The sequence below is a fragment of the Poecilia reticulata genome, linkage group LG23 (genome assembly GCF_000633615.1).
Source record: "Poecilia reticulata strain Guanapo linkage group LG23, Guppy_female_1.0+MT, whole genome shotgun sequence".
In the NCBI taxonomy this organism is placed as follows: domain Eukaryota; kingdom Metazoa; phylum Chordata; class Actinopteri; order Cyprinodontiformes; family Poeciliidae; genus Poecilia; species Poecilia reticulata.
Genome location: NC_024353.1, coordinates 4,999,213 through 5,013,479, shown reverse-complemented (window position 1 = coordinate 5,013,479; position 14,267 = coordinate 4,999,213). Strand labels below are relative to the sequence as shown.

The 14,267-nt window shown below is 38.1% G+C and overlaps 1 protein-coding gene across 2 annotated transcripts in view; it reads right to left on the bottom strand.

Moving 5' to 3' along the window:
• Positions 1 to 14,267, bottom strand: part of plxna4 (plexin A4) — a 233,178-nt gene that overhangs the window by 168,695 nt on the left and 50,216 nt on the right. For both annotated transcript variants that reach the window (XM_008400677.2, XM_008400675.2), the window contains exon 3: positions 14,000 to 14,182. In XM_008400677.2, coding sequence (XP_008398899.1) covers positions 14,000 to 14,182 — 183 coding nt within the window. The remainder of the gene's footprint in view (positions 1 to 13,999; positions 14,183 to 14,267) is intronic.

The window sequence follows — 14,267 nt, the reverse complement described above, 5'->3', positions numbered from 1 at the left end:
GAAAAACAATTCACACTACCAAATACATTAAAGCTTGTGTTTGTAAGGTGACAAAATGTGGTCAAGTTCAAAGGGTATGCAAAACCTTTGGAAATACAGAGTAAATAAGTAGTCTTAGTTTGGTGATTATGCCATCCATCGTTGCTCTCCACGTACATAGAGGGAATTCGAAAAGTCTACTTAAAGGATGTAGTAAACATCCTCCCATAGAGGGGAATATAGAAGAATATAGTTTGGCACACTCCATTCTAAGGAGAAAAGGTCTTATTCTCTCAAATGATGAGTAATTTCACTCTTCATCCATAAATCAATTATGCATAATCCCCTGATACAGAGAATTAGTGGCCATTTAGTATGAGAAAGTTAAGTGTTTGAGTGTGGTAAGTGCATGCAGGCAAACACATCCCAGTGTTTATGTAGCAAGGAGTAAGTTATCATTTGCTTAACCAGGAAAAAATATGGTGATGTTGACAATTTCCAGCTGAGGACTCTTGAGTAAATCTAGCTTGAAGTCTCCTTTTAAAAAAGTTGAAACTATAGAAACGTAATATAAAGTAGCAAAGGAATGTGAAAAGCAAAGCTTAACTGATATATTAATAGAAAGGTTATCAGTTTTGAAGGGACTTTAGAGGGTTATATCTTAGGTTTTTATTAGTTCTGGGTTGTGTTTGATCCCCTTTAGTTTCACAATTAAAACATTTTATCAAATCTGATCTTTTTAATGCTGCAGAGAATCCAGATGTGCTAAAAATACATCTTTATGAAACTGTTCTACTTGTAAAAAAAAAAACTCTGAGCAAATAAAACATTTTCAAGGCTTTTATCGGCTTGAGAACCACTTAAGAACTGAAGAAGCATAAGTCATGTGACACTGTAATCTTCCTCGTTTTTAGTCGGCAAAATAAAGAAATAGCCAACTATGTTGGATCGACTGCTGTGGATTCTACAGTAATAGTGGTCATGTGCAAAGAAGCATTTTGAGAATTTTATTTTTTTTCTCAATAAAAAAAATCAGTTATCAGATGGGAGTGAATGAAGCAGAAACCCTCCATTTTGCAAATCTAACATGTTCGTGTGAACAGGCCAACATTCTGCAGGAGCCTCATCTCATCTTATTTTTTTAACCTAATATTATGCAGTGCCTTGTCTCATGACCTGAATGCTTCCTTACTTCCTAGAAGTAAACAACATGACAAAAAGGAGCATCAGTGAAAACAAGAAAAACACAACTGGAGACCAGGAATCCTTCACTGCTCCACCTAATTTGGTTGTTACGTAAATAATTCACCACATTATTAACAGAAATGATTGTGAACCTAAATCAACAGCACTGTTTGTTTTTTTTTAACTGGCAGAGTCCAATTAAGTTAGTGAAGCAACTGCAATCTTAACTAAAAACAAGCCATTTCAAAATCTAACAGAAATCTTTACCAAGAATCAGCAATAACAGCCAATCAATGTGGGCAGATCCTGTGAGGCAAAACAACAGAAGTGACTCTTTTTCTAACCCTGGAATCTATTGCCACCTGCCTGCTGTCCCGCATCCATCTACATATAAGTAAGCACGGCTGACATTTCTATTTCAGAACGTGCCTCCCTTGGTGCGTCTTCATCAGCCAAGTCTGTTGCCCACGCCGTGTGAAAAAGGGTGCCTGCCAACACACAGTTACATCTGTAGTGTGCTAAGCTGACTGGGAATTACAGCCTAAACTGTAGGGCATTGTATCACAACATAAGGTACTTGTGAACATAAATAGAGCCAAAACAGCATTTTGCACACAATTTGTCCAAATGATACAGTCCAATCAAATGAGGATGCCTGCTGATTTTGCCGTTTAGTCTTTTAAAATATATTTTAAAAATAGATTTTTTTTCATTGCATTTATTGTAAAAGAACAACAAGAGGGTTCGAGCAAAGTTCAATCTCTCTCAGTTGCACAAGTGAGGAGCTAAATGTATATGACGCTATTGCAGCACTTTCTGTGAGGTTGCAAAGTTTACTGGTGTGAGCTTACAGTTTAAGCTGCTACTGGGAGCGACAGCAAAGCAATGATGGAGATGGCAGAAGGAGAGGAGGACAGTGGTTTCGCTAGCTTGCCAGTTGAAGGAGCAGGAAGCTGAGACTAAACGGCAATAATCGTCTAACGAGGAGAGATCTGGAGAGCCAAACCAGATGGAACAGCCACGTGTCTGCTTGGATCTCTCACAGCTTTGTTAGTACCAAAAAGAGACAAATTCACAAAAAAATACAGATTAAATAATGGCTGAGATTTTAAAAAAATGGAATAAAACGATTCAGTGTCAACATCTGTTTGTCTTAATTGCACATCTTCTCCTTTTTTTGTTGTTTTATTACCTATTAAATACACATGCATTTCCTCTGTTTTTATTGCTTATACCCAAATGCTTTCTCTAATTGATATTCAGCACAGTCAGTGACTAAGGGTTTTTCCCCGTTCTCTGCAGCAGTAATTCAACTTTAATGAGAGGAGAGGAGGTTGATTAGATATAGCAAATTCTTGCTCTTCAGGGAAGAGTGTAGTAAATGAAATGGTGCTGTGGGTTTCAGTTAACAATATATATAGACAGAGAATATGAGAATTGATGTTGGAGGTGTGTGCACATCAGTGTCCTTGAAGTCAAATTTCCCAGGGTGCTCTGGTGTCAGGAATCAGGGACAAGGAACAAAAAAAGCTAAAAATATCCCCGATGCTGGTTTTTTGTGAGGATTTTTGGAGATACCGTTGACACAAGGACATAGTTACACACCATTGTACACCAACATACACAGCTCTAGGGTTTGGTGTTGCATAACTACACCGGTGGCTAATTTAAGACTGCGTTCAAAATATTTACTAATCACTACATTACACTCTCTTTTGTAACTCGCAGTATAAATGTGTGTACTAGTAATATATTTTACAATCACAGAGTGATGCTCTTTAATGAAATTTGTGAAAATATTCACTGCAGACTAATTGAATATGTACATGATTGCTTACAAATACAATTGGTGGTACTTGGGTTTCTTATTGAGAATCTCAGAAGACATTTTTTTTAAACTTTTCATAAAGGCATATACAAAGCTAAGTAACTGACAGAACACAAATAAGGCACAGCTAAAAACTATCAATGACCTTGTTTCAAGCAAAAATTACTGAAGAGAGATCTTTAGTGGAGAATACTTGGAGAACTAAATACTTAAGCAATGAACAACAGCTTCCCTACTTAGAAAACTAGTAGGTTCAGAAAATGCTAATTGCCATCTCCAGAGAAAACTATCAGAAACAAAAGGTAACAAAAGTGTATTTCTTTGTAATTAGATAATAAAAAGGACCATGTTCAGCAACACAAGTTGTAAATTAACAGTTTAATTCTTTAGCTAATGTATTGTAAAGATGTGACTGGCAGTGGTGTTTAAATTTGGCATGGACATGTCAAGAGTATTTTTACTTCCAGAACATGTAAAACTAACTCTTCGGCAAAACCCTCAGTGAAGATATGTTCGATATTACGTTGGAAAGTACACAATACACGTTTTTACAAACCTGATTCGTATATGTAATGGCTAACCATCTAATCATGAATAAAAATTGAAGCTGGAAATTTAAAAAAATTAAGAATCTGTCCGGAAGAAAGGGTAACTAGCTGTTAAAGCCTTTCTAATGGAGAATCAATAACTTATGCTAGATTAACTTCTGAAGTGTGCAGGTATATGTCGAATAGTAAGAATTGACTGGGATTAGTAAGAATTACATTAGAAAGGAAATTAGTTTGCTAATGTAAAAAAAAGCTATTTTTTAAAGTAATCAGTTGAGTAACTGTGATTTCTATAATTTTGTTCATATTCTTTTAAAAATATCTGTTTTTGACTGTGGACTGGCAATTACAATTCTGTTCATGCAGCACAAGAGGGGAAAAAAAACACCCATAAGCCTTTGGGAGGAATGGTGTAGCTGAGATAAAAATCCACTTATTAAGGTCTGTGCTGAGGATGGAAAAAGAAAGGGCCAAGTAGAGGAAGTCAGAGAAAAAAAGGTAAAACTGAGAATAGGTGTGCGAGATTACATATGTTAATTTCTTTTTCAGTTTATGTGCTCCTGCCATCTTTATCTCTCTCACCACTCCTTTCAGTGTCTGTTCCTCCTTGCATCTCATTTATTGACTCTCAATCTTTTCTGGCACTTTCAGCTACTCCACACCCTGAATGCATTAAGTCGCTTTGGTGCCTGAGGTGCACTTCTGCACCTCGATGTCAAAAGAAGGCCGACCCAGGGACCCTTTCACAGATGTTTACACAGGCATCTGCTTAATAGTGCAGCGATCTAAAATTGCAACTCATCAACTCTGCTGCAGTGGCATTAGAGAGTTTGCATGTGAATGTGCGTCTTTGAGACAAGTGGAAGGAGAAGCTGAGAAACACAAGCACGTGCAAATAAACCCAAATAAACAAGCAGGTGCTGTGAGAAGAAGCTAATGTTTACAAGTGACTTAATACATGTGGCATCTAATACAACTCTCATAGAAAAACACTTGCGAGTATGCAAATTCATAGGAACCTCTAATTTGCACGCACATGTTCTACAGTCTTTATGGGGTGTGGTGAACAGAAAACAGACAAGAGCAATAAATACAAAACAACTCCCCGTGAAAAAACTTGCATCTGCAGTCTCAGAAGCCTCTGTTGCAGCTATGCTAAGCTATGAAGTGTAGCTTTGCCCAGCCTGAGTGCTTGCTGGTATTTACTGCAGGGAGTGGAAAGAATGACCCAGTTGTGAGAAACACTATCCAATAAAGAGAGAGAAAGACATGGCGAGAAGGAGGACAGGTACAGGAATATGAAAAGGTGGATGGGGACTCTGGATGTCCCAAGTGCCCAACAGTGTGCAGTGATTGGTTGCAGGCATGCAGGGAAGGAAGTGTGGAGAGAAAGGGAAGTGGGAGGGGGACGGGGGAAGGGGGGCTGCAGAGGGCTCACCTGCAGTGGTGCATCTTTTACAGCTGCAGAAACGGAGCCATAAATCACTTAGTGAAGAACCAAGGACATACAGAAAAATATTTGAAGCAAGACAAAGGTATGAGGGGGCGTTTTATCATCAATAAAACCAAATAAATTAGGTGGCACTGTGGAAATATGCACACTGCATAATGAACTATGGGAAAGGAATTACTGAATTGGCCACACAAATGATTTTTAGAGAAGTGATTATAAATCAAGATATTTAAAATGTGATGAAAACAGAAAATGAAAGCAATTTATCAATACCGACACTGCTTTTCAGCTAATAAACCAGAGAAATAAATAATAAGAGTTGCTCTATTCTTTGTACAGTTTAAATGCTCATCTTGTGTATTGCTATACAAATTTGTCTTTTGCACCAGCATTGATGGAAAATTACGGTCTGTGCTGGCAGGATTACAGCCATCCATCTGAGCTACACGTTAATTTATTGTGCGATTACGTGCTAGACAACACATTGATTTCTTTCTAGCAGGTCTACAAATTAACTACCACTATGCAATGATGTGGCACTAAAGCAAATACCAATGCATAACCCAGAACAATTAATGATTCTTTTTAATTTTGATGTGATGCAGTTACGTACACTTGTAATTTGCCCAATAAAGACAATCAACATAAACCCTTATGGAAATGTGGTGATTGTGCAAAACCTTATTTCCTTGCAGTTGAGCTCAGAAAAATAAAATCATTCCAAAATACAAAGTTTCCGTCCAGGGAAAATTAAAGTAACTGAAAGACAACTTTCAGTTACTTTAAGCTGACTCAGAAATGATGCCTGGTCTTAGAAACGGTTATTTTTTTGTCTCCAGAAACTATTACAATGTTTTTTTAATGGCTTTAGATGAGGATGATTTTCAATGGCGTATTTAGAATAGTGGACTAACTGGAGACGATGCTGCTTCTCTCCCCAGAGAATAGTCTAAAATAAGACAATACTTGATCGATGTCCTTCACATAAAAAAAGAAACGGTTTCATTGTGTATTTTTGATTAATATAAAATGATTTTGTTTTCCTATTATCTTGATATTGTTAACAAAACAAGAAGTTTGTTGATTTGTGAAGATTGTCAGACCATCAAAAATGCTTGGAATGCAATGTTTGTCAGAATGTTGACTAACTCTACCTGCGAACACACAATTGAATACAAACTTATTAAATAAAGGTTATGGAAGAAGCCATTTTCCTAAAGTTAACAAAAGACTTATACGGTATGCTTTTCTTACTGATCGTACACGATCATATTTCTAAGGTGAGAGCCACCAAAGAAAGAAAATATGGGAATGTTTTCTTTAGGTTCAAGTCTTTCTTGTTCAACTTGCAGTTTTCCAATAGTTGTCTACGACAAGAAGCAAGATGTGGGCATCTAATTCGATGAGCTGCTGCTTTTCAAAGACAATCTAGACAAACTATGAACTGAATTGGGATCTGCAATGCCTGTGCTTAACCAACAAGTAGCAAGGCATAATATTATGTGGCATCTCTCTGATTTATTTTATGTCCCCAGACCTTGACTCATGTTTCTCAGCAGCTAACCTCATCTTAACCCTGAGTAAGCAGCAACGCACACGAGTCAGCTGAAGTTCAAACTGCCAGGGCGCACAAGGATCAGACCAAGGTTTGCCGTTTTGACTCACTTCTCGGCTGACTCAAGCCTTTTAAATCCACATACACATTGTAGTGAATAGCCACTTGAATCACTCACAGCTCAATATACTGCCTCATACCGGTTCGCCTCTCAGTAGGAGCAGACCCGTGTGAATGAAATGAACATAAAAATCCATTTCACCACTTTCACCTTTTCACTTTACCCTTTTTGACTTTCTTCTCCCTGCAGCTTACTTACTTTATTTTTGCTTGGTAATTTTGCCCTCTGCACCCTCTCCTCCTTTCAGTATTGCGCTTTCCTCTCTATGGCTTTTCACCTGCTCCTGTACTACTCCCCGTTTCGAAAATAAGAAATCTTGGTGTGAGCTATGAAACTGTTGGATTCTGAAAACCATGTGCAAAAATAATAACTCGGTTAGAGATACTAGAATGCCATCTGCATGTACATCTACTGACCAGTTGTATTTGCAAGCATCACTTGTAAAGTTTGACCAACAACCAAGAAAGCTGGAGAGCAATCCAACAATACCAGGGAACATTTTGATCCTTCTACAGCTCTGACTATTCGTGCTATGAAATCTTATCTCAAATCAGATAACAGATCACACTGGACTACTGCTAGATGGAAATTTCAATTGCACAATTACAATTTAACTATTCTATGGTATTTGTACTGGTCTTGTTTTACTTATATCTTTATTGTCTGTGGAAATGTTCATTTTTTTATATCTTTTTGTTTTTATTTGTTTTTATTATTATTGCATGCTATTTTATGTTGAACATGCTATTTTAAATGACACTTTTCTTATTTTCTGACATTTTAGTCTACACCCTGTTTGTATTTGGGCCAAATGTCTTTTGTCAGTAATACTGATTATGACTTCTTATTTAAACAGATTACCTATGAGTGATCTCCTTCAGGTCATAGCCACTTTTGTCTTTAACTAGATGGTGGAAATTGCAAATAATTACTTTAAATAACCAGGAAATAAAGCAAGTATAAAATGTTCTTTGGCACGGCTTCTTTTGGTCGTTTATAAATATGAAATTACAAAATCTGTATCAGCCCAAAATGGTGAAGGAACAAAATATAATCACCTTGGCATACATACATTTTTTCAGTGCCTTATTCTTTCCCTGTTGGTCCCATTTTACCCTAATCCAAATAATTAAGGAATATTTACATCCTTGCCAAGCAATTAACTACAAAAAAAAAGAACAATGCAAAATCCAAAGCCACTGCTTCATCACTCAATACAAAAGGTTTATAGAGGTTTATGTCCTACATTTTTCAACACAGTATTGACTTGTATGTACACAAACATGTATAAATACAAACTACCACACAATTCCCCCAATTTAGACAAAAAACTGGAACTTGGCAGAATGCCTAAGCCAACCTTGTACACTAAGGACTTATCAGGGGATGACGGAGAAACAGTTGGCTTGTAGTAATGCTGCAATATAAAACCTCAGAATAGGGATGTAAAGTGAAGGAGGTTGCCAGAGGCTTCCATTGACTGATTTGTCCTGACATACCTCTAGAATAAGCACCACAGTCTAGCCAGAGTAACATGCATCCGGTTACTGCAGTGAAAGAACAATGTTGCCACCTGTCTGAGAGGAAACCAGCTTTTAGATAGTAGTGTTCTCACAGATCATTGTATCGGCATCAAATATGCACTCTTTATGCAAAATTGACACTTAACACCAAACGTGTCAAAATACACTCACACATGTGCCTGTGTGCCTTTCCCTATACATTATATACTCTGTGCTTGTGGAGCAGCCTTTGCTGCCATGGCAACTCAAGCTGCACTATCTGGTGTGGGAGCAGCAAAACACACAAAGTGCCAAGGCAACTAGCAAGACTGCTGAGGAATACTTAACAGTAGGAGAACATTGACATTCTGGGAATACTGGCTGAATAATGCAGTGGCTTAGGCCACTTGCAAGGACTGAATGAACAGCTGGGTGGGGTTGTAATGGCTACTGGCAATGGTGATAATAGTATGCACACGTGCGTGTGCCTCACTTGAGCCGCATTGTGTTTACAGCAGTACAAGAACGGGTGGCAGTATAGATCATAAAGTGCCGTCCACATGAAGCCCGGCAGCACTAAAACATATTTCATCATTAGCTTTAAGCAGTTAATCCTCTGCTCCACTGACCACAGCTCAGCTCAGCCCATTTCAATAATCTGTGTCTGGAGCTAACCAGCACGTCATGCATGCACACAAACACATGCGGCCAAATCAAGGACACAATCAGTGCACAAAACGAGACCGGTCCAAAGCTGTGAATATTTCAAGACTCATGCGTGTATCTATAAATAAATAGAAAGAAGGCCATATGAAAACGACCTGTTCATTCAACAGATAGGGGGGATCTGACAGACCGATGGCGAAGAATAAAGTGATTGCTGTAGTTGGAGAGAGAAGTAATAATGCAGTCAAGTCAGGGTAGCCAGTACAGAGCACGAAACAGAAGTTGACAGAGGTTGAGGCATGAGTGAGAGTTTGACCTTTCCCTTCTCGACAGCAAACATTCACAATTCAGTGTTTGAATTGACCCATTTCTTGCCTCTGCCACCTGTCACGATAAAATGACAGAGCTCAATGAGTCCTTACAAAGCCAATCTTCCTTAAAGTAAAATATACGGTAGCTTCATAAAAACATTTATTTTTATGTTTGCATCTTTTCTAATACTGTTAGCATCTTTTCTAATACTCTTGCTTCATCATGGTCCAAATTCGTGTAGCTTATTTTATATTCATCTTTGTTCATTTTGGTACTTTGTTCCTCTTCAATTGGGAAAATAACTATTATGACCAAATTTCCAGTCCAAATACTTGTGAGTATACATAATTATGGAGCTCAACAAAGAAACTGACTGTTGACAGAAATCATGAGATTTTTTTCCCCCCAGATAATTATAACAATACAACAATTACTGCAATTGAGGCTGCAAGAAAACAAGGGAGAATAAAACTTTCAGCAGACAATGGGAAGACTGCACATGTTACAGAAAAATGGCTTGGCATTTAATCTTTTGAGCTTTCAACCTCTGTGTGTTATGTTGGCTTTGGAAATACTGGCAGCCTTTTTGAAATTTACGAGTTCAAGTAAGGATCTATATTCTCAAGGAAATGCACATACAATGTGATTTCAGTAATGCTACCCACACTAATGGCACTAACTAATGGCTAATATATCGACAGAAGGCAGTTCAAAATGTGAACTCTAATAATTTTGTGTTTGCTTTAAAAACTCTGCAAAGCTCCACTTTACAGCATCTGCTCTGTCACATGTGGCCATCAAGTCCCTGTAGCCCTTAATAAAAAATAATGATTGGTCGCAGCAGCAAGGCTATAAAAGCTTATTTTGAAAGCTTTTCTTATGCCCTCTTATATTACAGTTGTAAAACGAAACAGTTGGCAAAAACATGTATATGCAGATTAAAACTTTCCATACTCCTTAAGTCATAGCTTAAAACTTGGAAATACCTTAGATAAAGGCACAATAACCTGTTCCAGCTTCAGCTGCCTTGCATGTTCCAGCTTGCTAAATTTTGGGCGACTGTCGATGTCAAGTTCAAGGTTAGCTGCTCATTGTATTGAGTGCCAATGCTCCCCCATTGGGATTGACAGAGGGAAGATGCATTAGCACCTCAGCAGGTAGTTCTCAATCTCATCTTTTTGCTCTCTTTTCTCTCCACTTTTTCCCTCCACACCTTCCTCTTGTCCCCGAGTCTACCTCTCAAGCCTCGACCCCATGCCGATAACTGGCCGGCTTCTGTCCAGTAGTGTGTGCATTAGCTTCTGCACGGGCGTAATGGGTTACTGATGCATCCATTTGTGCACATTTAAAAAAAAAAAAAAAAAGACTAGTAATCTTTGACTATAACACATTTTGTCTCAACATCAACAGTTATCTGTCACACCAATGTGTTATCCGATCAGATAGCCATAAACAAAATCGAAGTCAATAGGGGGCTAAGTCTTTCTCCTTGACTTGCTGTTGTGCATTGACCTGCAGTAAATGGGTTTAAACCTAACCCTGCCGCAGTCTTTTATCTCCATCACTTCTTCGCCTCCTCACATGTTTATCACAGACCAACGAGCACACAAACTGACCGACAGACAGACTGACAGAAGCCATATGGTCTATTCACTTCCAGAAGCAGGAGGTAGCCATCAAAGAGATCTCACACGGCAGCTCCGCTCAGCCATGGACAAGTAGACAGAAGAAGGCAGAGCGATGAATCGAACAGGAAGAGCAAAAATTAAGAGAATGTTGAAGAAAGAGGGCAGAGATGCGTAAAACAAAACAAAAAAAAAAGAAAAAGGTCCACAGCATCACAGATCCAGCACCATAAGTAATATTTTTGAAAGAAATTTAGCTTGATCAATTTTCCTTTATAATGTAATATTTTAAACCCAAGTAACGTGACAGTGGTGGATTACAAATTCAAAATGTCTAAAAACTACAATCAACTTTAAAAAAACTAAAATATAAATCAAAAATGGCTCTGCCTTTGGTACACAGCAAATAACCATATTTAAAGTGTAACATTATGCCACCAAATTAAAATATGTACTTATTTTATGGCTGATGAAACATCTTTTCTAGGAAAGCTAATAAATGTCTAACAAGGATGTTATTCAAGACCTGGCTGAAGATATCAGCTTAAGCAAAATTTTATGTATTAAACAAAACTGATGTTTAAGGGGAAATCACATGAGTACTTAGGTAGTATTCATGTGAATGGAAAGATTAAAGAAAAACTTCTTCTTAAGCTTAAAAACAAGATTAATATATTTAATGTACAGGTAAATTTGCAACCAATCTCCAGTTGAGAGTGAGGATAAATTTAGGGTCAGGACTAACTATGACTTGTCCTAATATGGATGGGTGAGGGGCTCAAGAATGCATTATGCAATTAGTACAGACATACTGCTGCTATTTCTATTTCCACTTCCACAGGACTCACATTGCACTTTAGAAATTTTACACTAACCCCCATTACGTTGTGCAATTTTACAAGCAAACCGAATTTAATTTACTCTACTTCCTGCTCAGTTTAGTTCATGATGTCATAAACGTGAGAGTATAAACAGGAACATTTAACCCGCCCAAGAAGGACTCGGTTAAATTATGTCCACTCTTCTCCTGTAATTCTCAGATTCATTCAAGGTGATGTGTTTGTCACAACGCCACATAAAAAGCAGAAAAGCAGATTGAAAGATGAGCAGTGAGAGAGCTGGTCAGAGAAGGAGAAATGGGCAGGGACTAAAGGATGGAAAGAAATAAGGTGGAGGGCAGAGTATAAATCAACATCCATTAGTCCAGAGGTTATAAAGTCACTGATGAAGGAGGTGGACTTCGGCTCAGACTTTTTATTGTCTTGTTGTTGTTTTTTATTGCCTGTGATGTCATCTAATGGTATACAGTTAATGACAGGGGAGGGGAAGTGTGTACAAGGGAGGGAAGGATGGAATTGTAATGGTGCTGTGTGTGCACGCCTATGTTGACACATGATATTGATTGCCTTTGTGGAAGTGTCTGAAAGGGGTCTTTGTCTGAATATACCATATGTATATAACTGGATTTTTCTGTTTGGTTTCCAGGAAATGCTTTTAAAATGTCCCGTTGAAAGATTACTACAAAGTACAATTTTAATTTGATTTTTAAAATGTCTATTTAAAGACAGGCTACCTAGAAAATTAAGTGTTATATAAATATATAAATCTTTGCAAAATCTCTTCTCTGGGTCTCAGCTCACCGGTCATGCCAATCTCTTATTTGATTTAGATTGACTGAGTCTCTGCAATCTCAGGGTGCATATACCTGTGAGACAGTGATGTAAAGGTGCAAAGGGTGCCAGGTCCTACAATCCTTTGCACCAGTGCATTATCCCTTTAGCTGTGAAAAGGTCTGCCACACACAAAAGGGCACAGGGGCATGAAGGCAGTCTAAGGTGGAAGCAACAACACTCCAAAACCCAGCTTATCCTCCACTTCTTAACTCTGAGGGGACAAATCCTGTTTAGCCAAGGGCTCTGAATTCGCACAGAGTGTGACATGAGACTTAAGGAGAGACAGTTACAGTTGAAGGTATTAGAAAATGCCCTTGGAAACATTACTAACTTCCATCTTTTCTTATTTTATTTTACTTTTTACCTGTGCCACACTGAACATTTTGGCTTCCTGTGGTGCCTCGCATCTGTGTGTTTATAACCTCAACAGTTTATTGCATTCCAACCACCATTTTTTTTTTATGTATTTAATGGCAATTCTCTGTGATATACCAACTGAGTTGTGAATAACTGTCAAGTACAAGAAAAACTTTGAACAATTTTGAAAAAGTAAATCTCAGTCAAAGCCATACATTTATCTCCACTCCTCTTTACATTATTTCTCACCAATTTTTCCACAGCATTACACTGCCACAATATGTTTTATCTTGATTTTCAAAATATATACCGGTATATTTTTGGGGGGCTAAGAATGCTTTCCAAGAAATCTGAGGCCTTCGCAGGACAGTTTTATTTTGAGATGAATTTTTTCTAACTCAATTTATTGGGTGACTTCTAAATGCAGTTGGTTGTATGTCATATTATTTAGATGTATTGGGAACAAGGTGCCTGAATGATTATCCATGTTACATTTTTAAAATTGTCACAGTGAAAAGGTGTGATTTACATGACTCCTTGGGGCTCCATTGTATGCTATTATCAGGTACATAAATTACTTAATAAATTATGCATTTAATCTCATTCTGACTTCTTAATTTCCCTCGCAAGAGATAATAAACTTTGTCTAATCAATTCTCTAACATGCCGATTTGTGCTGTCTAGCAAGTTCTGCAACGTGCTGATGTGCACAACAATTTCCCCCCAGGGTTCTGGATTTTATACAAGTCCAAAGTAAAGGAAAACTGTAGCAGATCCTCCGGATTCCGGGTGTGAACGTGTGTATGCGTGATATACGGTGCCGAGGATGAGCAGGTCTGAAAGATATCAGATGCGCTTGGCAGTAGAAATAAAACCCCCGTAGGGGCCTTCGTGATTCCCTTACCTCAAAACACACACACATATACACAATTTCTTCTTCAGTAAAGGACACACGCTACCATTCACTCTCCCCCTCTTTCACTCAAGCATACGCACCTTCATGCTGCAAATACAGCCGATTCAGCTGATTTGCCTGAAAGTCAATCTGCCTTTCTACTACTATCCATTCTCCAATCCAGTATTCCCAATTCCCAGCTCTTACTACACATTCTAACAGAGAGAAACCAAATCTCGGCTCCCATTGATTAAACTATCTATAATGCAGTTTACTCAACCCAAAGTCTGCTCTCTTTACCTTCTTGACTCGTCCACTTTTTGTGCCCACGAAGACCAGTGAGTGGTTCTTGTAGACGTAGGCAATCACAGAGGTCATTTTGTCAATGGCGTCCGTAAAGAGAGGCTTGCCGTGCACCATTTCAGACACACCCAGAGGTGCATTCATGTCGAGCCCACAAAAGTCATCGTCAATGGTTAAGAGCTGCAACAGAGCAGAGAAAAATCGCAAGTAAGAAAAACGAGGGTGGAAATGCTTCAAAATGCTTTGCAATACAGTTTTAAGGCAC